This window comes from Scyliorhinus torazame, chromosome 7 (assembly GCF_047496885.1).
Source record: "Scyliorhinus torazame isolate Kashiwa2021f chromosome 7, sScyTor2.1, whole genome shotgun sequence".
In the NCBI taxonomy this organism is placed as follows: domain Eukaryota; kingdom Metazoa; phylum Chordata; class Chondrichthyes; order Carcharhiniformes; family Scyliorhinidae; genus Scyliorhinus; species Scyliorhinus torazame.
This window is the reverse complement of record NC_092713.1, coordinates 48,439,447-48,466,995: the sequence shown is the minus strand read 5'-3', so window position 1 is coordinate 48,466,995 and position 27,549 is coordinate 48,439,447. Positions and strand designations below refer to the sequence as shown.

The window sequence follows — 27,549 nt, the reverse complement described above, 5'->3', positions numbered from 1 at the left end:
AATGAGAGCGCGCTGGGCCAAATAAGCTGAAGGCAAATTTAAATTTGATGCCAGAAAGATTTCCGCACAAAGAATGAACAATTATTTTCCCTGATTTGAAGGTACTTCTCCCCTCTTCTGGACTCCCTATCCTTTTCATCATCCCTCAACCAGATTACTCCCAGGATTTTTTTCAAGACTGCTGCAAAGCTATTTAGCAAAGATTGTACAACAGCAACCTGGAAGGGGAGGGTTGGACACTCGCCTAGCAATGTAAAAACAAAAGAAAGAATACATGCTTTCCATGACGTTGGAAATTCCAACACATTGGATGGTCCATGAGGTGCTTTTGAAGTGCGGTCACTGTGTGAAACAAAGTAACACATGAGCTAAAGAAAATGCAGCTAATTTACATACAGCAAGGTCCTACACACAGCAGTGTGATAATGAAAATTGATTTTTCGTGATTTTGGTTGAAACATTGGGTGGGATTGACTGGCTGTTCACGCCGTCCAGATATTCTGGTCCCACGATGGTACACAGGTTTCCCGGCGGCGAGGGGTGCAGTCTGCAGGAAATCCCATTGACAACGGCTGGGTCGGTAAATCCCACTGGCGGGCCGCCTCCGCCAGCCAAAAACATGCGGCGGGTTGGTCGTTAAATCCCACCCATAAATAACGGGCAGAACACAGGGGAGAATTCCTCTGCGCTTCCCAGAAATAGTGCATTTTCCCGGAGATTTCCCAATGGCGTGGGGCTGCCCACAATGGGAAACCCCATTGGCCGGCTGATGGGACGGAGAATCCCGCTGCTGGCGGGGTTGCACCGCACCACAAAACTGGTGTGGCAGGACGGAATATCCCGCCCATTATCTTCCACTCTGCACCTGCTCAGATCACCCCAGACGAGATTAGAAAACTGTTATTTGGTAAATACATGAGTCTATATCAGTGGTGGACAAATGCAGCCCGGGAGTCATATGCAGCCCGTCTGGGTTCTGAGTATGGCCCATGAGATATTTTGTTGACCGTTGCCCACACGCAGGGTTGTAACATTTTATTAATTTCCGTGCATGTGATTTTTTTTTCCTACAGGTATGACTGAAGTGATACTTATGTAAAGCAAGGGCAAGTGAAGTGAGGTGCATGCTGATTGCTCACAACATTGACTGAGAACCGTGTGCTCCCTCTGCTTCCAAATTGTAAATATTACTTTAGATTTTGCCATCAGTATAAGTGATTAAGCATTTTCTGTAATTATGAAATATTCAGCATGTATTAAATGTATTTAATCTTATTCATGATGTCATGGTTCATGATTCCAATCTTGCAGCCCATGGGATGAAGAACAGCCTCGCCTGCGGCCCACTCACTAGCCTAGGTTGCCCATCAGTGGTATATATCATGCTTCTGTGATTAGCACTCCAATCCATTTGCTATCAGTATACCTGCAGATTTCGAGGTGGCAACAAGGGAAATTCAAATCCAGATGCAAAAACTTAATTTTAGGATGAAGTGAATGCAAACGCCTTTCTGCTGATGCATATTTCATCAGGTTAAACAAGGTAGCTGAGCAAATAAAATCAGAGAGAAAAGTCAGAATTTAGAGGAATCCACTGGAGCAAGCAGGATGGCAGACAGATGTGGAGAATCGGGCAGGAGGCTGTGCGTCCGACATCCAGAGGCAGTAAAACTTTCAGCCCTAACCCACCAGGATTTAAGCATAGCTAAGGGATTACACGCGATGTATGCAGGTCTCCCATCCTTGCAGAAAGTTACCCAGCAAATTCTGTCAAGTTTGCCAGCACACTACCGACGGGTCCCTTGTTCACAGGAAACCTTTTCCAGATCAAGGGACCCGGCATCGGGAAAGGGGGCCCTCTAAGAGCCACACCCTAGCCCTTGCTTCTGAATCCCCTTCCCCTCCGCTCACCAGTGACCCCAATCCCCACAACGCCCACCTCACCACACATACCTCTCTCCAGGGATCCAGTGTCAATTCCTGCTAAAAGCCCATTGTGTTACATGTAGTTAGTGGCCATTGCTCCTGATGGCGCTGTGGTCATGGAGGGATACTGGTCTCTGACTGGCTGGTAGCTCTCAAGGGTGTGCTTTCTGCCCTACTGGATTAATCCAGCCGAAGGTCCCAAGGTAGGTGCCTGCTTACCTTGTAATTGTGCAGTCCTCTCGCTGTCACCAACACTATATTCTGCCCCAAGACACAGAGATGATGGAGGTCATGGTTCAGAGATTCTTTCACATTCTCTGCTTCTCTTTGAATTCTACTTTTGAGCTTACAATTTCTTGGTGCTATGAAACATTGCTTGCAAGTCAAAGAGCAATCAATTTTTCCCTGTTTGCATGTTTCTATACACAAATATAATGCAAAACAAACCTTGATGAAATTTATACTACGAAGATACAATCAATACTATTTAGTTACATTTAGCCTGGGAATATTTTACTGTTTAATAAACATTATAAATAATAAAATAAATCTTGTGACTCTCATAGTTAGAACAAATTGATTGGAACATACACCTACTAAAACAAAATGAAATCCCTACAAATTCTTTACCTAGAATAGATAGAATGTTGACAGTGAACGTAAAAGGGAATTCAAAAGTCTTCTGTAGGCATATCAATAGTAAAAGGATGTTAAAAGTGGGAACGGGCAATAGCAACTAAAAACGTGATTTACTCTAAGAGGAACAGGGCATGACTGAGGTACTAAATATCCAGGAGCTGCCAGAGGACTTGGGAATTGCAAATGTTACACGCTTGTTCAAAAAAGGATGTAACCGTAGCCCAGCAATCACAGGTCAGCCAGTTAAACGTTAGTGGTGGGAAAACTTTACAAACTGATAATCTGGGACAAAACTATGTCATCTGGTCAAATGTGGATAAATTAAGAAATGGGTTTGTTGAGGGAAAATGGTGTTTTTCTAATTTGATTCAGAATCCTGTTAACTCATTTGATAGAGTTTTTCGATGTAGTAACAGGTTGGTTGATGCGGTCTATATGAACTATCAAGAAGTATTTGATAAATGCCACTTAACGGACTTGTCAGCAAAGTTGAAGTCTGTGGGACAAAAGGGAAAGTGGCAATAACTGACTGAGCAACAGGAAACAGAGAGTATTGCTGAATGCCATTCTCTGGGACTGAAGGTAGACATTTTGTGCAGTTCCCAGGGATTGGTATGAGGACCACTGCTTTATTTAATCTATAATAATGAGCTAGACTGGGTGTTATTTATATTCAGTCATGTGATGTGGGTGTTGCTGGCTAGGTCAACATTTATTACATCCTTAATTCTCCTTGAGAAGGTGGTGGTGAGCTGCCTTCATGAACCGCTGCAGACCGTGTGGTGTAGGTACACCCACAGCACTGTTAAGGAGAGAGTGACAGGATTTTGATCCAACAACAGTGAAGGAACAGCGATATGTTTCCAAGTCAGGACGGTGAGTGATTTGGAGGGGAACCTTCAGGTGGTAGTGTTTTCAGGTATCTGTTGTTCTTGTCCTTCTAGATGGTAGTGGTCAAGGGTTTGGAAGGTGCTGCCCAAGGAACCTTGCTGAGTTCCTGCAGTGTACGTTGTGGATGGTACAGACTAATGCTCCTGTGCGGCGGTGATGAAGAGAGTGAATGTTTGTGGAAGGGGTAGAAATTAAGTGGGCTGCTTTGTCCTGGATGGTGTCGGGCTTCACTGTTGTTGTAGCTGCCCTCATCCAGGCAAGTGGGGAGTATTCCATCACACTCCTGACTTGTGCCTTGTAGATGGTGGACAGGCTTTGGGGAGTCAGGAGAGAGTTACACGTCTCAGAATTCCCAGCCTTTGGCAGACGCTTGTAGCCATAGCATTTATAGAGCTAGTCATGTGCAGCTTCAAAATTTGAAGATCATACACAATGTGGAAGTGTTGTGAACTATAAGAAGGACATGGGGTGGCACAGTGGCACAGATGTTAGCACTGCTGCCTCACAGCGCCAGGGAACCGGGTTCAATTTTAACCTCGGCGACTGTGTGGAGTTTGCACGTTCTCCCCATGTCTGCCAGGGTTTTCTCCGGGTGCTCCGGTTTCCTCCCACCGTACAAAGATGTGCAGGTAAGGTGGATTGGATATGCTAAATTGCCCTACAAGGGGTTGCAAGATTGAGATTGGGCCTGGGTAGGGTGCTCTTTCTGATGGTCAGTACAGACTCGTTGGCCAAAAGGCCTCCTTCTGCACTGTAGGGTGTCTATGATTCTATGACACTGATGGACCTCAGGAGGACACAGACAGACTGGTGGAATGGATGAACAAGGGAAATGTAATGAAGAGAAGTGTGAAGTGACCCATTTTCCTAGGAAGAATGAGAAGAGGCACCATAAAATAAAGGCAAGTTTGTTTGTTTTGCACAACTCCCCATTTCCAATTTCACTCCCAGCATTTGGAGAAGCGTTAGCAATTGTATTCACCTGACATTCCAAGAAAATCCGCAGAGCTAGTGTGGAAGATTCGGTCCTTATTCACAGAACAGAAAAATAGAAACACCTAGCTCACAGTGGCCAAAAAAGCACTTTCAACCTGACCAGGAATGTTAACCATTGAGAAAATTGTAAGCGGAAGGTGATCATGGAAGTCCCAGCTTCTACCTCTGCAACTGCAAGCTCAGTTAGGGTCCACTGATCACTCTGATCTCAAGCAAACCACAGAAAAGTTGCTGATTGGACCAAGTGCTTTCCGGACTGTTTTGCTTGTCTGTCCCACGAATAGCTCTTTTAATTTTAAGAAATACAGGGAATCACGTTAATAGGAAGGTAGCACCTTTGCTGTCCTTTATCTTCTGGCGAAGGCATTGTGAAACATTGGGCCATAATTTGCCACAGTAGGTCACCTAATGCCACCTGCCACGGATTATATTTGCCATTGAATGTTCAGGTTTTAATTTTTTTGCATCACAGCTTGCTGAAAGCGTGAGCTATAATGTCGCAAAGGGGAAACAGGGCATCTGTGACCAAAGTGAAATTGACAAACAGCTGTGTATCTTCTTAAACAATCCGATTGTTGGATTATTAAATGAATAATACAAGGGCTTGAGCAGGAAGTGTAAATTTGAGTATAGCAGGTGAATTCAGCGTTGAATGAAGAACAGAAAGAAAAGTAAAAAGGAGGAACAGATTGGATTCAGACAGAGAAAAATGGCATTGAACTGAAAAGAAATAAAAATTATATTTTTGATATCTTCAACAATTTGAAGCTTAAGGAAGTAGAACCCATGCTTGTAATAATAATTTTTCAGTGGCAGAGGGGTTGATGGTAGTAATTGGCACTTCAATGCGTATCATTGAGATTTAGATTTAGATTTATAGTCACATTTACCAAGGTACAGTGAAAGGTATTGTACTGCATACAATCCAGGCAGATCGTTCCATGCATGAAAAAACATAGGACCCGCGATAAATACACACTGTAAATACATAGACATTGACATCGGGTGAAGCATATGGAGTATAGTGCTAACAAAGAACAAAGGAAAGTACAGCACAGGAACAGGCCCTTCGGCCCTCCAAGCCTGTGCCGACCATGCCGCCCATCTAAACTGAAATCTTCTACACTTCCTGGGTCCGTATCTCTCTATTCCCATCCTATTCATATATTTGTCAAGATGCCCCTTAAATGTCACTATTGTTCATTACACTTCTCTTCATTACATTTCCCTTGTTTATCCATTCCACCAGTCTGCCTGTGTCCTCCTGAGGTCCAACAACAGTAGAAAAAATGTATAGAGTGATCAGTTCAGTCCATAAGAGGTCATTCAGGAGTCTGGTAACAGCGGGGAAGAAGCTATTTTTGAATCTCATGTCCAAGAGTACTGGGACTTGAATGGATAACGCTTAACTTTCTGTGGCAATTTTAGTCCAAGCGAATACAGCAACTTCATGCTATTCAATGCATTTCATTGGTGACCCAGAAGAAAGAAGTCTTCTTTGGGAAGTTAACGGTGAACAGCACAACCCGGATTGCAACTATTGGTTATTTACGAGGGCCTGGCCCATGAAATTGCTGTAGAGTTTACACATAAATAATGGGGAGCACCATTAGTCCCAGTGTTTATTTGACAGCAAATTATAGCTTGTTGTCTTCCTGAAAGCTGTTTCCAATCAGTTCCTTCCCTTGATAAATGTTAGTCACCCCAGGGCCTCCCACAAGCAATAGTTGGACTTCCTTCAGCTAGCAAGGAAGCTTGTGTGCAGGGATGCAACCCCTCACTAAGTATAATAGATATAAATGAGCAGAATGTAACATGCATTCAGCATTTTGATTTGCACATGAGGACACATATTCCTTTAAGTATTACAGTGATATCATAGATCATTGGGAGCACATTTTAAAATATGTTTTTCACAAATAAGTACAAAGGGAAAGCAACATTGAAACAGAATTTACAAACCGTGTCAGAAAAAAATAAAGAAGTATGTAAAAAGCAAAAAAGACTAGGAGAGAAACAAGGATGTTTACTGTACTCTGGATTGTTTTTTTAAAAATATCTTTATTTAAACTAGCGCATACTTAAACATGAACAAATAATCATTCAAAAATGTAACACAATCCTCTCAGTTTGACATTTTCTCCCCTTAACATCCCTCCCCCCTTTCCACCCCCCTCCCCAACCGCTGGCGACAAACAAGTATTCAAAACAGGACAAGAATAATCTCCATCTCATCGAGAACCCCCCTCCGGGAACGTAAAGACGAACCGAGGGCGGGATTCTCCACCAGCGGGATTCGCCGTTCCGCCAGAGCCCACCCATGCTTGCGGGTTTCCCGGCGGCATGGGGTGGCCTCAATGGGAAATTCCATTGGCACGTGGTGGGAACAGAAAATCCCGCTCCTGGTGTGGGCACGCCACCGAGGAAGACGCAGTCTGTGGACCGGAAAATCCCGCCCTTAATCTTTTCCAACTTAAGGAATTCTGCTACATCCCCCAACCACGACGACACCCTCGGTGGTTCCACTGACCTCCACTCCAGTAGAATTCGCCCCCGGGCAATCAGAGTGGTGAAGGCCACTATGTCAGCCCCCCTTCCCCTCCAACAGCCTACTCTTCATTGTTAATAGGAACAGGATGTGGAGATGCTGGCATTGGACTGGGATGGGCACAGTAAGAAGTCTTACAACACCAGGTTAAAGTCCAACAGGGTTTGTATGGAGTCACTAGCTTGCGGAGCACAGCTCCTTCATTAGGTGAGTCAGGAACATGTATTGTAACTTGTTATAAATCTGATATCTCCAGAACAGCTTGGCATATTAACCTCAGGTGAGGGGGCACTAGTCTCCTCTGCCAGTACTGCCCCTTCAGACACAAACTGAATAAATGTATTCTGGGAAGTGGATACTTACATTCATCCAGCTCTAAATACCCTGCACGGCAGAGATCATTGACGAACATTACCAGCTTTTACACAACTCGCTCTAAACTGGCTGACGGTGCTGTGTAGTTGTCACAGGCTACAGACGGCAAATCGGTAGCTCAAAGGGCGAAAGGATTCCGTTCTGCAGCCAAAGAACGAGGCCAGCGTTAAAAGGAAAGATATATAAGTTTCAAAACAGTACCAGAAGGCCTTTACAATTATATGGAGAAAGCAATCAACATTGAATGTTTAAAAGTATTTTGTTTTGAGCGAGAAGTATCAAAATACAGTTTTGCCACATTAACTGGCATCAAATAATGTAAACAATGTTATTTAGAAATGTGAAGTCATGGAATGATATGGATTTTTCAAAAGCTCAAAACAGAGCATTCGGCCAAGCTGCTCCATGCTGGTCATCAGTATCCCCGTCAGTCTCTCTTCATTTAACCCCATCAGCAAAACCTTTTGGTTTGTTTCCCCTCCCCTTTATGTTCTTATCAAGCCTCCATTCAAATGTATCGATGCAATTTCCCGTCCAGTAGCGCGGGTTCCACATTGTAACCAGTCTCCGTGTGAGGAAATTCCTCCTGAATTCCTCACTGGAACATGCAAACGCGATCTTTCCAGGTTGGAGCAAGGTCCCAGTGGAACCCCTCCGCCCGGCAACACTTCGTCCGGCTGCTGTGACACTCAGACTTGATGGAGAGACGGTGACGTCTGTGAACTCCCCTTGTGTCACCTGCAGGAGGCAGCTCCGGATTTTAAAAAGAGAGCGCGTTGTGTGTGTGTGTGAGAGAGAGAGTCAGACCTTCAGCGAGCAGAGCAACAGCGATGTAGCAGAGAGAAGGAGAGAGGGAGAGAAGGAGCGAGGGAGAGGGGAGAGAAGGAGCGAGGGAGGGAGTGCAGCTCTCCCCTTGTCAGTGTGTACAGCTCACAGTCCCTGCAGCTCCCACACCAGTGAGCAGGAGCCAGTAACTTTCCCTGCTCTGTGCCGATGAAGGCGCTCTTGTTAAACTCCGGCTGAGAGTCAATGATGACCGAGTGGCTGAACCAATCGAGCTGGGAGGAAGTGAACGCCACCTTGACGAACGGCTCGGCCGTCGCTCTCGACATCAAGTCCAGCCATGTGGTCACCGCGGCCAGCATGTTCACCGTGGGGGTGGTGGGCAACCTCATCGCTATCGTGGTGCTCTGCGTCTCCAAGAAAGAGCAGAAGGAGACCACTTTCTACACCCTGGTGTGCGGGCTGGCAGTGACTGACCTGCTGGGCACCTGCTGCACCAGCCCAGTGGTGATCGCCACCTACCTGACCCAGCGGTGGCCAGGGGGGCAGCCTCTCTGCCACTTCTTCTCCTTCTCCATGCTCTTCTTCGGCTCAGCGGGCATGACCATCCTGTGCACCATGTCCATCGAGCGCTATCTCGCCATCAACCACGCCTTCTTCTACAGCCAGCACATCGACAAGGCGCTGGCCAGACTGGCCCTGATGGGCGCCTACCTGCTCAACCTGGTCTTCTGCATCCTGCCCTTCTTCGGCTGGGGCAGCAACGTGCGCCACTTCCCGGGGACCTGGTGCTTCCTGGATTGGAGAGCCAACAGCACGGTGTCCGCCTCCTACACCTACATCTACGGGGGCGTCAGCACTTTCCTCATCCTGGTCACCGTCCTGTGCAACCTGGCCGTCTGTGTCACCCTGGTCAGCATGAGGAAGAAGGCCATGGGGAGGGGGAAGGCTGCTGCCTCCACCGGGAGCTCCAGGGGCCGCCGCTTCCCCAACCTGGCAGCCTCCGCCGCCGAGATGCAGATGTTCTGGCTCCTGGTCCTTATGACCATCGTCTTCTTGATCTGCTCAATCCCACTGGTGGTAAGTGAGGAGAGAGGTGGACACTCCATTAAAAAAAAACTTTTGAGAGTTTCTGTCTGGTCGCCAGTAATTAATCAGTAAGTTAGTGGAAATGTTTGCCCTTGACAAATGGGGCTGTTTCTAGGCGTCTAATAATAATAATCTTTATTGTTGTCACAAGTAGGCTTACATTAACACTGCAATGAGGGCAGCAAGGTGGTGCAGTGGTTAGCACTGCTGCCTCAGGGCGCCGAGGTCCCAGGTTCGATCCCGGCCCTGGGTCACTGTCCGTGTGGAGTTTGCACATTCTCCCCGTGGCTGTGTGGGTTTCACCCCCTCAGCCCAAAGATGTGCAGGGTAGGTGGATTGGCCACGCTAAATTGCCCCTTGGAAAAAAATTAATTGGGCACTCTAAAATTTAAAAAAAACATTAACACTGCATGAAGTTACTGTGACAAGCCCCTAGTCGCCACATTCCGGCACCTGTTCAGGTCTCTGAGGGAGAATTCAGAATGTCCAATTCACCTCACAAGCACATCTTTCGGGACTTGTGGGAGGAATCCGAGCACCCGGTGGGAACCCACGCAGACACGGGGAAAACATGCAGACTCCGCACAGTGACCCAAGCTAGGAATCGAACCCGGGACCCTGGCGCTGAGAAACAACAGTGCTAACCACTGTGCTACCGTGCCGCACATATTGAAGTGAGCCCATGATTTCATTCACCAATCGATAATGCAACCCAGCCCAGCCTCCTGGGCAGACACAGGCCCTTGACATTACCTCAGCCAGGAAGACGGCACATGTGATTGAAGTTCCACTTTTGGAAAAAAATGTATTTCATGGGATGTGCGCATCGCTGCCAAGGCTAAAATCTGTTGCCCATCGCTAATTGCCCTTGAGGTGAGTGGCTTCATTGCAGAGGACAGTTAAGAGTCAACCACATTGCTGTAGGTGTAGAGTCACACAGTACATTTTCTTCCCTGAAGGACATTAATGAACCAGGTGACTTTTTAACAACAACCGATGATAGTTTTGTGGACATCATTACGGAGATCAGCTTTATATTCCAGGTTTTATTAATTGAATTCAAATTCCACCACCAGCTGCTCTAATGGGGTTTGAACTCATGTCCCCAGAGCATTAGTCTGCGCTTCTAGATTACTATCCCAGTAACATTACCACCACACCACCAACTCCCCAATTTTTATTTTGAGTATTATTAATTTTATGATTTGGGCAGTATGGTGGCGCAGTGGTTAGCGCTGCTGTCTCACGGCGCCGAGGTCCCAGGTTTGATCCCGGCTCTAGGTCACTGTGTGGAGTTTCCACATTCTCCCTGTGTTTGCGTGGGTTTCGCCCCCACAACCCAAAGTTGTGCAGGGTAGGTGGATTGACCACACTAAATTGCCGCTTAATTGGAAAAAATGAATTGGGTACTCTAAATTTATTTTTTTTAAGTAAAAAAAAATGTATGCTTTAAAATTCTCCATTTTATATTTTAACCATGTGAATGCTGACTCAGTTAACATGTAAATTTATTCCCAATTTTGAATGTTAACAAGTGAGAGATCCATCTATACCACAGGACATAGCTGAATTTCTAATATTCCAACCAAAAAAGGTCAACACAATTTTGAATTTATTACTGAAATGTTGCTACAATATGAATGGAATTATGTTCAGAACGAAACATCACCTATCATAACACATCTACAAACTGAATTTCTGGCAAAAACTATTGAATTTAAAGTAAATGTCGCAACCATTTCAGGATGAATATTTTGGGAAAGAATCATTTTTTGCAGTCTTATGTTTATAGTTCATATAAATATTTGGTGACGTATACATGTACCACTGAAAAAAATGGAATCTTGTCAGTTGTCTATAGACTGTTTACAGTGACATGTTCTGATTGGAATTATATAGAAGTCACAGTCAGTTCCAGTTGTGGTTGAGTGATTGGGCAGCACGGTAGCATAGTGGTTAGCACTATGGCTTCACAGCACCAGGGTCCCAGGTTCACTTCCCAGCTTGGGTCACTGTCTGTGTGCAGTCTGCACGTTCTCCCTGTGTCTGTGTGGGTTTCCTCCGGGTGCTCCGATTTCCTCCCACAAGTCCTGAAAGACATGCTATTAGGTAATTTGGATATGCTGAATTCTCCCTCCGTGTACCCGAACAGGTGCTGAAATGTGGCGACTAGGGGCTTTTCACAGTAACTTCATTGAGGTGTTAATGTAAGCCTACTTGTGACAATAAAGATTATTAAATTAAATTGTCTAAAAATGCACAGTTGATTCGGACTGTGCTTATGGAGATGTGCCTCATCCTTGACACCATCCTTGTATTTCATCTCCACATCCTCTCCCAAGACATTGTTCCTAATGTGTGATGCCCAGACACAATCCTCCAGCCGAGGCCAAACTGATGATCTATAATGGTATAATTTCCTTGCTTCTACACACTATTTGCAAAATCAAGGAATTGTATTTTTATTTAAACAGCCCTATCAACTTGTCTGGCCACATTTGATGATCTCTGGTCATAAGCTGTCAGGTCTCTCTGTTCCTGTACCCTTTTTACAATTGCATCATTTAGTTTATATGTCGCTCCTCATTCTCCCTTGCAAAATGTAATTCACAGTTCCCTGAGTTGAATTTAATCTGTCCATTTCACCAGTCTCTCCACATCCCCCAGAAGTCTAATCATATCTTCCTCACTGTTTACTATATTTCCAAGGTGTACATGATCTGCAAACTTATGCCCTATATTCACAAGTCCAAGTCAATATATATCAAAAAGAGCAGTGGCCCTCATAATGACCCCTGGGGCCACCCCTGTACACTTCCTATCAGGCTGAAAAACAATTGCTCACTGACTCTCTGCCTTTTTGTCTTAAGCATTTTTATCTCCATTGTGGGCTTCAATTTTGGTAACAAGTCTATTTTGATGTATTCTATCAAAGGCCATTTGAGAATCTATGTACACAACGTCAACTGCATCCTCATCAACGTTCTCTAACTAATTGGACTGCATCCTTTAATGAAGTAACAAACACAGTTTGTCTTTAGCAAATCCTGGCTGGCTGTCATTGATTAGCCCATATTTTATTTTCAAGTGACAGTTAACTTTGTGCCAAATTGTTGCCTCTAAATGTTTCTCTACCATTGACATTGGGTGACTGCCCTGTGGTTACCTGATTGATCTCTCTCCCTTTTTCGAACAGAAGTCTAACATTTATAATCCTTCACCCCCTCCAGCACTACCAACATCCGGGTGTTATCATTTACCAGAAACTGAACTGGACTAGCCATATAAATACTGTGATCACAAGAGCAGGTCAGAGCCTAGGAATCCTGCGGTGAGTAATTCACCTCCTGACTCCCCAAAACCAGTCCACCATCTACAAGGCACAAGCCAAGAGTGCAATGGAATACTCTCCATTTGCCTGGATGAGTGCAGCTCCAACAATACTCAAGAAACTTGACACCATCCAGAACAAAGCAGCTCCCGCATGACTGGCACTCCATCCACAAATATTCAGTCCCTCCACCACCGATACATAGTGGCAGTCATGTGCACCATCTACAAGATGCACTGTAGGAACTCATCAAACGTTCCTTAGACAGAACCTTTCAAACCCGTGATTGCTACCATCTGCAAGGACAAGGCAGCAGACATACAGGAACATCATCATTGGAAATTCCCGTCCAAGCTACTTGCCATGCTAACTTGGAAATATATTGCCGTTCCTTGACTGTTGCTGGATCAAAATCCTGGAATTCCCTCCCTAACAGCTCTGTGGGTGTACCTATACCTCACAGACTGTAGCGGTTCCAGAAGGCAGCTCAGCACAACCTAAGGCAATTAGGAATGGGCAATAAATGCTGGCCTATCCAGCGAAGCCCACATCTCATGAATAAAAAAAACACTCTCACATCTAAGGAGAATTGGAAGATTGTGGTGAGAACTCCTGCTATTTCTCATCTACTTCCCCAGACAATCTAGGATGCATTCCATCCAAACCTGATGAGGATTGCCAATCTTTTAAGTACCTCCTCTTTATTTTATAATAATGTTTATTGTCACAAGTAGGCTTACACCAACACTGCAACAAAGTTACTGTGAAAATCCCCTAGTCGCCACATTCCGCCACCTGTTCGGGTACACAGAGGGAGAATTCAGAATGTCCAAATTACCTAACAGCACGTCTTTTGGGACTTGTGGGAGGAAACCGGAGCACCCGGAGGAAACCCACGCAGACAAAGGGAGAACGTGCAGACTCCACACAGACAGTGACCGAAGCCGGGAATTGAACCTGGGACCCTGGCGCTGTGACGCAACAGTGTTAGCCACTGTGTTATTTTTACCTGTCCAACATGTCTGCTACCTTCTTCATTGTGACACTGACAGCATCCTCTTTTATTTTGAAGACCAATGCAAAATATTGATTCAATATCTCAGCCATGCATTTTGCCTCCACGGGAAGGTCTCTTTTTGGTCCCGAACCAGTCTTACCCTTTATTTGACTAAACTTTTATTATTTGTATGTTTGTAAAAGACTATTGTGTTCTTTTTTATGCTACTCACTAGTCAAAGTATATGCAGCACAAAAGAAGCTATTCGGTTCATTGTGCATACACAAGTTCTTTGAGCGGACTATCCATTTACTGCCAGCCCCTTGCTGTCCCCATAAGCCAGCAACATTTCCACAGCATTTCTCTTTAGAAAGTAATTATTGAATCTGCTTCCTTCACCCTTTAAGGCAGTGCATTCTAAATCAAAACAACTCACTACGTCAAATCTGTTTTCTTCATTTCTGGTAATTTTACATATTACCTTTTTTTTTGTCCTCTCTTTACTGGTCTCCTGCCAGTAGAAAATGTTCTATTTTCATACAATGGGCTGGAATCTCCAGCCCCCCAGGCGTGTGTTTCTTGGCGGCGCTCCATTCGCTGGCGGTTGGATTCTCTCTCCCAGCTGCTTGTCGATAGGGTTTCCCATTGAAGCCAGTACACATCGCCGGGAAACCCACAGTCGGGGTGGGGGGCACTGTCAGGGGAAAAGGAGACTCCCGACGACTGGGTAATTCCGGCCAATATCTTTGCCCATTTTCTATTCTCCTTGGACTCTCGAAATTCAGCTTGGTTCTCTCCTGCATGATAAACCTTTTTAAAATATATATATAAAGGGTGAAGATAAAGGAGAAAGGTCACAATCTCAAGCTGACAAACTTTTGTTTTTCCTTTTTTTTTAATGTTAGAGTACCCAATTCATTTCTTTTCCAATTAAGGGACAATTTAGCGTGGCCAATCCACCTAGTCGGCACATCTTTTGGGTTGTGGGGGCGAAACCTGTCTTGTTATGCTCTAGGCGTAGCATAAGCGGCTTCCTTGTGGTGTACTTGACAAAGGAAGGTTCGGACTTGGAGATAACTTCAACACGTTTATTAAACTATTTACACTTCTACTCGGGTTCGCCACTACTGTTAATCCTTCTATAGCTACTCTGACTGACTAACCAGTCTGCTACAATCCGCGTGGTGGGTGTAATATTGAATCAACCCTGTGTCTCCACTCACTGACTGTCTCCACTGGAAAGAGTAAGATCATGTGTGTTGTGTCCTTTATATATGGGTTGGTGGAATGTCCTCCTGTGGTCATGTCACCTCTGTGTGTATCGTGAATGCTCATTGGTCGTGTCCTATCTAACTGTTCTATTGGTTGAGTGTCTGTGTGTCATGTCTCTGGTGCTCCCTCTAGTGTCTAGCTAGTCTACATGTATTTACAGTGATGCATATCACCACAAAACCCACGCAAACATGGGGAGAATGTGCGAACTCCACACAGACAGAGCCGGGATCGAACCTGAGACCTCGGCGCCATGAGGCTGCAATGCTAACCCACTGCGCCACCATGCTGCCCACCTCCATGATAAACCTGACATTGATCATGAGTTCCTTTCTCAATTTCATTGTTTCTGTCTTTTGGTCATTCAGGGTGCCCTTGCTTTGGATACCATTCGTTTCCTCCTCAGATATCCAATCTGTACCCCAAACTATCACCACTTACCCTTCGACCTGCCCAACTTTGGTTTCAACCCACCTGAACCAGATCCCTTTTCAACGCACTGAAATGAGCTCTCTTCCAGTTGAGGAGTGTTATGTTTGATTGCCTTTTGCCCTTTTCCGGAACTACTCAAACCGTATTGCAATTATGAAGTAGTGGTACTGCAAAATTATTAACCAGTCATTTTCATTAAACACAAGTGTAAAATGCCAAAAGCTCTTTCCCAAATAAAAGCAAGGAGACTGCAGAGGAAATGAAACAGAAAATGTTGTCAATGCACAGCAATCTGTCAGTATTTGCAAATAAATGTTAATTGGCTGCAAACAAGAGTAAACTTTGCAAGACTTCTTGTCACTAATAGGACCTTGCACATAACCAGTACATACTGGGGAATGATATGTGTGCTGTCACAATTTTCTGATATATTTTACTAGCTGCTTGCAAAATTTACCTTAACAAGGCCTACATTTGAAACACCAACTTGTTTTTTTCTCTTTATAGATGAAGGTGAAACTATTGTATGTTTTGGGCATTTTCTGTGTTCATATAAAGTTCTATCCCTATTATCAGTGACAAACTTAACATTCCAGTTTCATGCTGGAACAGTCAATTACATCTAAATTAAACAATTAAGTCCTTTGATAAAATCACCCAAAAAAATATGTTTTTTTATTTTTCATGGGTACTGGCATCAATGGCTAGGCCCACATTTATTGCTCTTGAGAAGATGGTGGTCAGCTGCCTTCTTGACCCCCTGCAGTCCATCTGGTGCAGGTACACCCATAGGGCTGTTAGGGAGGCCTCCAGTGAGAGTGAAGGAACGGTGCTATATTTCCCAAGTCAGGATGGTGAGTAACTTGGAGGAGAGCTTGAAGGTCGTGATAATTTTTCCATGCATCTGCTGCCCTTGTAGATGGTAAAGATCGTGGGTTTGAAAGTTGCTGTCAAAGGAGACTTGACGGGCTGCCACAGTGCATTCTGGAGATGGTCCACACTGCTGCTACTGTGTGTCAGTGGTGAAGGGAGTGAATGTTTAAGGTGGTGGATGGAGTGTTGACCAAGTGGGCTGCTTTGTCCTGGATGATGTCAAGCTTCTTGAATATGGTTGGAGCTGCACCGATCCAGGCAAGTGGAGAGCATTCCATCGCACTCCTGACTTGTGCTTTGTAGATGTCGGACAGATTTTGAGGATCAGGAAGTGAGATACTTGCTGCAGAATTCCCAGCCTCTGGCCTGCTCTTGCAGCCACAGTATTTATATGGCTGGTCCGGTTGTGTTTCTCATCAATGCTATCCCCTCCAGGATGTTAATAGTGGGGGATTCAGTGATTGGAAATACCCAGCACGTTAAGCAGCATCTGTGGAGAAGCCAATCGGTCAACATTTCAGGTTTGAGACTTCTAATCAGGATGGACGTATTCTAAAGATGAACAGCAATTAAAAGAACCAAAGCTGGTTAATTTGAAAGGAAACCACTGTTACTGATTTGTGCGACACTCAAATAGAATGTGAGATTGAATATATTAAATTCATGAATTTTTTTTTTAAATCAGATACGTATTTTTGTGAACCAGCTGCATGGCCCTGTACAGATCCAGACTGGTGAGAAACTGGACTACCGCGGTGATCTCCTAGCCATCCGTTTTGCTTCATTCAATCCAATCCTGGATCCCTGGGTGTACATCCTCTGCAGGAAAAAGCTTCTTACCTTGGGGTGCGAGCGGCTGAAGCGAACCGTGGGTGCTGCAAGGGATAACCAGGCACGTAGGGTCGGTTGGGCAAGTAATCAGCAGACGCCGCTCTCGTATGCCAACAGTATTGCCACAAGCTATGCCTCACTAAAAGGAAAGTCCGAGAGCAAAGTGTCGCACGGGGAAGCCAGCCACAGAGTTGGTGCCATGACACACTCGTTCACAGACTTCACCAATCAGCAAGTGTGGGAGGCTGTGGCTCACCCTTTCAGTATCCCTCATAGGAATCAAACTGGTCTCACTAAGACTCATCCCAGGACACCTCCACAGACTAAAGCTATCTTATGCACAATACTGCAAGAAACTACGATGCCAGATGTTAGCGGACAAAACAACAGTGCCCTGATCCAGGAGAGGAGAACGTTTGACATTTTGAATTGCACTTTAAGCACACCTTCATCATGTATATCAGAAAAAAGTATTTAAAAGGAATTTTGCTTTTTAAGAAAGTATGTATACATTTTGAAAATAGCAAGTGTCATTCATGGCATAGAAACTATTGTTAAAATTTTAAAGGGAGAGTTGGACACGGAAGCAAGGTTTTCTGGATGTATGAGCAATGTTAAGACATCTCAATTAAATTTAAGGCTCTATTCTACAATCCACCCGAGCCATTCATGTGGCTAGTTGTGTGTAACGGAGACTGACAGGGATTGACTTTAGCTTGTATCACTTGATATTAACAGGGTGATAATGGTATCAAAATAGGGGTTAGTAGCCTTAATTCCACATTAACCCTGAGAAAGAAGCTGCCGATTTGTAAGAGGCCTATCGATTGAGCACTTCTAGTGCCCTCCTGTTTTACGTGTGTTAACTGGGGTCCTATGTTTGTATTTTAGTTTGAAAGTTTCAATCATTTCAGGCTTCAATCATTCCCCATCGATAAAAATGGAGAAGTGATCCAGGTAGAGTTAATATTATTTTTGATGGACCAGGCGGAGCAGGAGTTCTCCTCTGGATTTCAAATTAATATTAAGGGCCACAGTCACCCTGAGACTCCCAGTCTATGGCTGTGCCTCCCCACCCTCAGGCATTTACCTTTTGGCCAGCTGCAAGATCCAGCTTTGGCAGCTTATACTTGACTTCAATGCAACTCACCAGCCCAGTCCACACGAGGCTCAAGAGTCAATAGCATTTCATATTTTTGCGGACCAGCACCCACAATTCAAAACCGGCCCCATATTGTTTCTGTTTGGATGACCTGGATTTCAGGGGTGGAACTCACCATGCAGAAAGCCCAAAAAGCAAACCCTGTCAGGTTCCCTTTTACAAAGGCACCCAGTGCCTGATTGAGCGACCCAACATCAGGTAGAGGGGTCCCGCTGAGAGCCATTTCCCTTCCACAGGACTTTGCCCCCGTAATTCACCTCCCACTGTCACTCACCTGTGACATGGGTCCCTTGGAGAACCTGGGCCTCGGGTGGGTGCATTACCGGCACCAATCACCGCCTCCCCAGTGGAGCTGCTGAGCAATAAAGGTCTCTGATTGGTCAGTAGTTCTCGGCGGTAGGGACCTTTACCCCGCAGAATCTTTAATCCCAAGGAAGGACATCACTATCTATTTAAGTGTCTGTATGGCGTATGAAAAGAGGCAATGAAGGCTTTCCAGCCAGTAGGTGAGAGCCCTGTCGCATTCATTAAATTCCATCCTTGGAAACATTGAAAACAAATTATTCTTTTTTTAATTTTTCCAATTAAGGGGCAATTTAATGTGGCCAATCCACCTACGCTGCACATCTTTGGGTTGTGGGGGTGAGACCTACGCAAACACGGGAAGAATGTGCAAACTCTGCACGGACAGTGACCAGGGGCTGGGATCGAACCTGAGTCCTCGGTGGCGTGAGGCAGCAGTGCTAACCACTGCACCACCGTGCTCCACTGCATTGAAAACAAAATTAACAAACATTAATATGTGGGCAACACGGTAGCACAGCTGCTTCACAGCTCCAGGGTCCCAGGTTCATTTCCCGGCTTGGATCACTGTCTGTGCGGAGTCTGCACGTTCTCCCCGTGTCTGCGTGGGTTTTCTCCGGGTGCTCCGGTTTCCTCCCACAGTCCAAAGATGTGCAGGTTAGGTGGATTGACTATGCTAAATTGCCCTTCGTGTTCAGAAAAAGGTTAGATGGGGTTATGGGGATAGGGTGGAGGTGTGGGATTAGGTAGGGTGCTCTTTCCAAGGGCCGGTGCAGAAGACTCGATGGGCCGAATGGCCTCCTTCTGCACTTTCAATTCTATGAAATATCCAGCCACACATTAAATCATAAATACAACTGACAAAGCAAAATTGCAGAGCGTAGTTTGGAACCTTATATGGTCAGTACAGATATTTAAATACACCTTGACTGACAGAAATTAAGTATCAGAAGTTAGCACTCTAACTGATCAGCCCTTCGCAGTACTAGCAGCAAAGTGGAATATAAAAGCCTCAGCAGAGACTGGCATCACAGTGGTATGTAAATGATAGCAATGCCTTATCCGAGGCATGATATCAATTTGTAAATTCCATTCGTGATTTATGGCAGAATAGCCTCAGACCAGGATGTAAATAAACATCTTATTATCGAGATGACACAATGCTTTGCAACCAAGGAAATATCTTTGAAATAAGAACAGAAAGTGCAGAAAACACATCCCAGGTCAGCTTGCACCTCTTGGAAGAACATGAGCATTAATATTTAAAGTTTTAAATAAGATTCTGTACCCAGCACCCCGTTCTCTCCACCCGCGTGATTTAACTGCTGTATGTTATTAGCATGTTCTATTATTGTTTAAGGTTCCTAGCATTTCCAGATCTCTATTTATCTTGATCACTTCTGAAATGTAGTCCCTGATGTTATGTCAATATTACCCCGTTCACACCACAGACAAGCACCAGACCAGTGTGAAGGTGTAGGAATTATGGAAATGAAGAAAATATTTAGCAGCTCCTGGCCCACAGCCATCAGAATCAAAACTATTTTTGCAGAAGTTACTTGCAATATCTTTCTTCCTTTCCTTTCCAGACCTCCCCTTCATTCTCTTGCTGTGCCAAGAGTCACAGCCCGCTGACAAACTGTTTCGGTAGCTGCTGGAACAGGTCACCAGCAGCTCTAGCTTGAGGAATGTCACTCCAAATCAAACATGTCTGACCAGGAGACTCCCCCACTCTTGCCTCCTGCCTTGCTGGAAGGACTTGCAGCTTGATAATCAACCAGTTTGGCCCCACTATGAAACACTTTCCGAGGTCATCAAGTCCTGGGGTGGGACTCAAACCCAAAGCTTCTGGCTCAGAGTCAGAGACACTACCCACAGCACCACGAGACCCAACGTCCAGACTATAATTGAGAAGAATGACCCACTACCAAAGTTCTGTCAATGTTGCTCTATAAATGGCCAATGAGACAGGCAGCAGTGTGTACATTTAACTGAATTTATTTTTATGACTCTCCAGATTTTCTCCCCAGCACTCCTGGCAGTGTTGACTGCTTGCGCAGGTCCGCAGTCAACAGTTGCTGTCTAGTTCTCCACGCAAGTGCAAGCTGAACATTGAGTCATAGAGGTAGGTTGGCAATCTATTTTACCACACGAATCACCAGAGTTGCGTTCATTTCTGCCCTCAGACAGCCACACATGGAATGCAGGTTCAGCAGGGGTTACCGGGGAGCCATCGTGAATCAGGTCACTTGTAGATTGTTCCCTGTCTAACTCAATGATATTGTGCACAGTCGGAAGGCTTACAACACCAGGTTAAAGTCCAACAGGCAGCACGGTAGCATTGTAGATAGCACAATTGCTTCACAGCTCCAGGGTCCCAGGTTCGATTCCGGCTTGGGTCACTGTCTGTGCGGAATCTACACATCCTCCCCATGTTTGCGTGGGTTTCCTCCGGGTGCTCCGGTTTCGTCCCACAGTCCAAAGATGTGCAGGTTAGGTGGATTGGCCATGATGAATTGCCCTTAGTGTCCAAAATTGCCCTTAGTGTTGGGTGAGGTTACTGGGTTCTGGGGATAGGGTGGAGGTGTTGACCTTGGGTAGGGTGCTCCTTCCAAGAGCCGGTGCAGACTCGATGGGCCGAATGGCCTCCTTCTGAACTGTAAATTCTATGATATCTAACAGGTTTGTTCAAACCTGTTGGACTTTAACCTGGTGTTGTAAGACTTCTTACTGTGCTCACCCTAGTCCAACGCCGGCATCTCCACATCAATGATATTGTGGCCATTCGTAACATCCCTACTAAGCTCAACTAACTCTCTGCCTGAGAAAATTGAATCTGTACATAACATCTAGTCACTGAGCTGTCAGGAAATTAACCTCCATTTCTGCGGCAAGACCTAAAATCCATCTTTCTCTGATAACTGGACCGAGATCAGGAAGTTGGCTTGTGAGAATTTGCTGGTGGAGCCTGCCGTGCCCGACACAGCACGTCCAAGTCCTAACACTGTGTGTGGGCGGCGCAGAATGTGAGCATATCTACTGCAATTCTTGATTTATGATAGTAAATTAAGTGTATTGTTTACCTGTAATTTATGAACAAACGTCAGCCATTTCCCTCATGATCAATCATTCCAATTCTGCACATGGTGGTTGATGTGTCAAACATATCTGCTTACAACTGCATTGCATGCTGAGAGATTGGATATATGTTTCCCTGAATTGGTTTCTTTGTCGAAAGACTTTTCTCTCAAGTGAATTGATAATGTAAAATATTTTTATGTTCAATAAATGGTTTACAAATAAAGAAATCAATTGATGCTGATTGGTATTTCACCAAGTAAAACTTTTGTTTTCTTCCCCTCAAATGCACTATTAAGTCTAATACATTTGTTGAGAATGATAGATACAGGACTAGCCCATTCAGCCTGTTCCACCATTCAGTTACATCATGGCTGGTCTGGTTCTATCTTTCCATTTTGGTTCTATAATCCTTAACACCCAAGTTTAACAAAAAATTACCAATCTCAGTTTTGACATTTTCAATTGATCTGGCGGTAAACGAATTTGGGGAAAATGTTCTGGACTTTCCCTCCACAATGAGTGAAAATAGGCTTCCTGACGTCACCGTGAATGACCTAGATTTAATTCTAAGGTTACTCCCCCTTGTTCTGGGCTCCCTCACCGCAGGATATAGTTATTTCCCTATCCTCCCACCAACTCTTAATCATTTTAAAAACTTCAATTCGATGATCTTTCATTTTCCAGAAAATTCAAGGCCGGGATTTTCCAGGATTAAGCAGAAACCAAGTAGAGTTGGAATATGTACGATTTCGATTTGGGTATCCGTCATCTCTTTTTTTGCCAGCAGTCTTGGGGCCACATTTGATCCTGAGATGAGATTTTGACCTCATATTCATGCCATATCTAAGAACACCTATTTCCAATTGCAGTGTGGCACAGTGGTTAGCACTGCTGCCTCTCAGTGCCAGGGACCAGGTTCGATTCCAGCCTTGGTTGACAGTGTGGAGTTTGCACTTTCTCCCCGTGTTTGTGTGGGTTTCCTCCGGGAGCCACGGTTTCCTCCCACAATCCAAAGATGTACAGGTTAGGGAATTGGCCATGCTAAATTTTCTCAGTGTCAAAACATGTGCAGGTTAGGTGGATTAGCCATGATCAATACTCAGGGTTAAGGGGAGTGTTCTTTCGGAGGGTCAGTGCAGACTCAATGGGCCGAATGGCCTCTTTCTGCTCTACGGATTCTATAACATAGCTTGACTTTGCCACTGCCTCATCCCATCAGCTGTTGAAACCTTCACCCATGCCTTCATTACCTCTGGACTCGAATGCATATTCCAACGTCTGTAAGCTGGAGTCCATCCAAAACTCTGCTCCCTGTGTTTTTACTCTCAGCAAGTCCCATTCCTCCATCACCTACCTTGGCTCCTAATGAAGCAACATCTTGATTTTGGAAATCTCAACCTTGTTTTCAAATCCCTCCATGGCCTTACCTCCCCGTATCTCTGAAATCTCATCCAGCCCCACAGTTCTACAAGATATCTGCATTCCTCTCATTCTGGTCTATTTTGTATTCCCATCATAATTTCTGCACCATTGGTATCCGTGTCCTCAGTTTCCTAGGAACCAAGCTCCGGAATTCCCACCCTCATCTCTCTACCTTTCCTTTTCGCTTTATTCCTTGAAGGCACTGGTTAAAGCCGTTCTCTTTGACCAAGTTTTTGGTCATCTGACCAAATATCTCCTCATGTGTCTCAGTGTCATGCTTTGTAATGCCCCTGTGAAATGATGTGGGACATTTCATTCAGTTAAAGGTGCTATATGAATGTATGTTGTTGTTGTTGTGAGGGCAGAGATGATCAAGGGGAGCCTCAATAGCGGTGTTCAAAATTATCAGGGTTTTGCCGCATCAAGTAGGAGAAATTGTTTCCACCGCCAAAGAAAACAGTTTTTAAATGTTCATTTATTGGGATTTTCAATTTCTTTACAAAAAAATCACATCAAACAAAAGCAGAAAGATAGCTATACATATCAATGTACAGCAGTTACTGCACAAAACAACAGTCATTACATAATTGGGAACAAATAAAACAGAATGAATCAGGGATAAATTCCCCAACACGTTCCTTCCATGCATAAATGACCTGTCGTCACCCAATCAGGATACAGGCAACTTTATATACCTACAGCTAAAAGGAAAACAATACCCCAAGAACCCCAGTGCGAAGGGGAATTGACAACTCTTAAAGGGCAATTTAAACTCTTCGCCAAATCCAGACTAGGACAGGCAGCCATCATACACCTTCGAGATGGCAAAATGACAAAAACACAGGCAAAAAGAGGGACGGACACACCAAACCTCCATAGAGGGAGGAAAAAGAGAGCAAGAACAAGAGTCAAGAGCAAGAATCCAACCTTCCATAATCCCGATGGGATTCTCTATCCTGAGGCTAATTGACGCTGTCGTAAACGCCGTCGCGTTTTACGACAGTGTCAACAGGCCCCAAGGATCAGCAATCCTGAGCCCTACAGGGGGCCAGCACGGCACTGGAGCGACTCACGCAGCTCCGCTGCCGATACCGGCTGCTGGTCTGGTGATCTATTTTGCCCCTTGATTTGGGGATGGGAGATGGGGGGGCGGGATTCTCAGACCTTGGGGCTGAGTCGGAGAATCGCCAGGCCATTGCGGCCGGCGGGAATTCGCGCATGCGCAGACCCGCGCCGCCCCCGACACAACATGTTGTAGAGCTACAGGGGCCCGATGCGGAGGAAAAGAGGCCCCCACCAGGAGAAGCCGGCCCGCCGATCGGTAGGTCCCGATCGCGGGCTAGGCCAAGGTGGAGGCTCCCCACCCCACCCTCGGGGTCGGAACCCCCCTCCCCACCACCAGGCCGCCCCCCCCGCAGGATGGACGCCGAGGTCCCGCCGGGTAAGACCACATGTGAAAGGCGGCAGGAGGATTCGGGCTATCTCGGCGGCCGCTCGGCCCATCCCGCGCGGAGAATCTACGGTGACCGGGGAATCAGCGCCGAGGCGGTGTCGCGTGAATCACGCCTGGCCCGGCGATTCTCCGACTCAGCCCCAGGGTCAGAGAATCCTGCCCCCCCCCCCCATCTCCCATCCCCAAATCAAGGGGCAAAATAGATCACCAGACCAGCAGCACTAGTAGCCCTTTCACGAGGAAAACAGGATATTGCGGGGCCAAGAACCAAAATGAATATAAACTGGTCCTAATCGTAAAACAGGGGGGAAGCCCACTCCAGGGCTGGCAGAGCAACCCTCTAGCTAGGTAGCGCCTGGGGAGGGAGGGACGACCTGCCCCCACCCCCAGAACCATAGGACCCCCACCACAAACTGGGCCACTCAAAAGAAGAAAGGATTAGGCCAAAGGCCGTAATAGGTCTGTATTTGATTGCCCATAACACCAACACTCACCATTCAGCACCACATCCAGTCCTCAGCGACACCAATAACAGTCAAAGAGGGAGACCCACATCAGGAGAAACGACCGGCTCCCCTCTGAAGGGGAGTCTAACACCCCCTAGTCGTCAACAGGCTAAAATGCAGAAGGGCCTGAAGAAGAAAAAGGCGCAGCCAAAAGTTAAAAGAAAAACTGATATGGGGGAACCTTCCTCAAACGTAACGAGGACAGAACTAATCTACCACCCATACCCTCTAGTTGTCCCCTCGCTCCAGCTCTGTTCATCCTCTCCCAAGGGTATATTAGTTTAAAGAAACTGTCCGCAATTCCCAAAATCAATATAATAAAACATTATTAAATCAGGATCACATTTAGTGATTCTGATTTAATAATGTTTTATTATATTGATTTGGGGAATTGCAACGGTGCAGGACATCACACCCAACATATTTACTTCCCTGCAAACAGATTAATTGGCAACAGTGCAAACATCAACATTATCAACAGGGAGTAAAGTTCAGGATAGCAACTGAGAAACGAACCAGTCTTACAAAGAGAACAAAGAACAAGTACAAAGAAAAGTACAGCACAGGAACAGGCCCTTCGGCCCTCCAAGCCCGTGCCGACCATGCTGTCCAACTAAACTAAAATCTTCTACACTTCATGGGTCCGTATCCCTCTCTTCCCATCCTATTCATGTATTTGTCAAGATGCCCCTTAAATGTCCCTATCGTCCCTGCTTCCACCACCTCCTCCGGTAGCGAGTTCCAGGCACCCACTACCCTCTGTGTAAAAAAACTTGCCTCGTACATCTACTCTAAACCTTGCCCCTCGCACCTTAAACCTATGCCCCCTAGTAATTGACCCCTCTACCCTGGGGAAAAGCCTCTGACTATCCACTCTGTCTATGCCCCTCATAATTTTGTAGACCTCTATCAGGTTGCTCCTCAACCTCCGTCGCTCCAGTGAGAACAAACCGAGTTTATTCAACTGCTCCTCATAGCTAATGCCCTCCATACCAGGCAACATTCTGGTAAATCTCTTCTGCACCCTCTCTAAAGCCTCCACATCCTTCTGGTAGTGTGGCGACCAGAATTGAACACTATACTCACAAGTGTGGCCTAACTAAGGTTCTATACAGCTGCAACATGACTTGCCAATTCTTATACTCAATGCCCCGGCCAATGAAGGCAAGCATGGCGTATGCCTTCTTGACTACCTTATCCACCTGTGTTGCCCCTTTCAGTGACCTGTGGACCTGTATACCTAGATCTCTCTGACTTTCAATACTCTTGAGGGTTCTACCATTCACTGTATATTCCCTACCTGCATTAGACCTTCCAAAATGCATTATCTCACATTTGTCCGGATTAAACTCCAACTGCCATCTCTCCGCCCAAGTCTCTAAATAATCTAAATCCTGCTGTATCCTCTGACAGTTCTCATCGCTATCCAAAATTCCACCAACCTTTGTGTCGTCTGCAAACTTACTAATCAGACCAGTTACATTTTCCTCCAAATCATTTATATATACAACAAACAGCGAAGGTCCCAGCACTGATCCCACACCACTAGTCACAGCCCTCCAATTGGAAAAGCATCCTTCCATTGCTACTCTTTGCCTTCTATGATCTAGCCAGTTCTGCATCCACCTTGTCAGCTCATCCCTGATCCCGTGTGACTTCACCTTTTGTACTAGTCTACCATGAGGGACCTTGTCAAAGGCCTCACTGAAGTCCATATAGACAACATCCACTGCCCTACCTGCATCAATCATCTTTGTGACCTCCTCGAAAAACTCTGTCAAGTTACTGAGACACGACCTCCCCTTCACAAAACCATGCTGCCTATCACTAATACGTCTATTTGCTTCCAAATGGGAGTAGATCCTGTCTTGAAGAATTCTCGCCAGTAATTTCCCTACCACTGACATAAGGCTCACCGGCCTGTAGTTCCCTGGATTATCCTTGCTACCCTTCTTAAACGAAGGAGCAACATTAGCTATTCTCCAGTCCTCCGTGACATCACCTGAAGATAGTGAGGATCCAAAGATTTGTGTCAAGGCCTCATCAAGTTCCTCTCTTGCCTCCTTCAGTATTTTGGGGTAGATCCCATCAGGCCCTTAATATTTTTCAAGACGTCCAACACCTCGGGCGAAATTCTCCCCCAACGGCGCGATGTCCGCCGACTGGCGCCAAAAACGGTGCCAATCAGACGGGCATCGCGCCGGCCCAAAGGTGCAGAATGCTCCGCATCTTTGGGGGCCGAGCCCCAACATTGAGGGGCTAGGCCGGCGCCGGAGGGATTTCCGCCCCGCCAGCTGACGGAAATGGCGTTTGTTGCCCCGCCAGCTGGCGGAAATGGCGTTTGGTGCCCCGCCAGCTGGAGTGGAAATGCGGCGCATGCGCGGGAGCGTCAGCGGCCGCCGAAAATTTCCCGCGCATGCGCAGTGGGGATAGTCTCTTCCGCCTCCGCCATGGTGGAGGCCGTGGCGGAGGCGGAAGGGAAAGAGTGCCCCCACGGCACAGGCCCGCCCGCGGATTGGTCGCCCCCACCAATTCCTTCTCTTTGGTGAATACTGATGCAAAGTATTAATTTAGAACCTCGCCCATTTCCTCTGGCTCCACACATAGATTCCCTTGCCTATCCTTCAGTGGGCCAACCC

At 45.8% G+C, this 27,549-nt stretch overlaps 1 protein-coding gene across 1 annotated transcript; it reads left to right on the top strand.

Moving 5' to 3' along the window:
- Positions 1 to 8,206: 8,206 nt before the first annotated feature.
- ptger4c (prostaglandin E receptor 4 (subtype EP4) c) lies at positions 8,207 to 19,219 on the top strand. Its single transcript, XM_072510654.1, has 2 exons — positions 8,207 to 9,238; positions 16,838 to 19,219. The coding sequence occupies exons 1-2, from the start codon at positions 8,405 to 8,407 to the stop codon at positions 17,459 to 17,461; spliced, it is 1,458 nt and encodes a 485-aa protein (XP_072366755.1). The 5' UTR covers positions 8,207 to 8,404; the 3' UTR covers positions 17,462 to 19,219.
- Positions 19,220 to 27,549: the final 8,330 nt, after the last annotated feature.

Bases quoted from the DNA above. Each gene is read 5' to 3' on its own strand.
- ptger4c (XM_072510654.1), top strand. From the start codon at position 8,405: ATGATGACCGAGTGGCTGAACCAATCGAGCTGGGAGGAAGTGAACGCC. The intron at 9,239-16,837 runs GTAAGTGAGGAG...TTTTTAAATCAG, and splicing joins TCTGCTCAATCCCACTGGTG to ATACGTATTTTTGTGAACCA.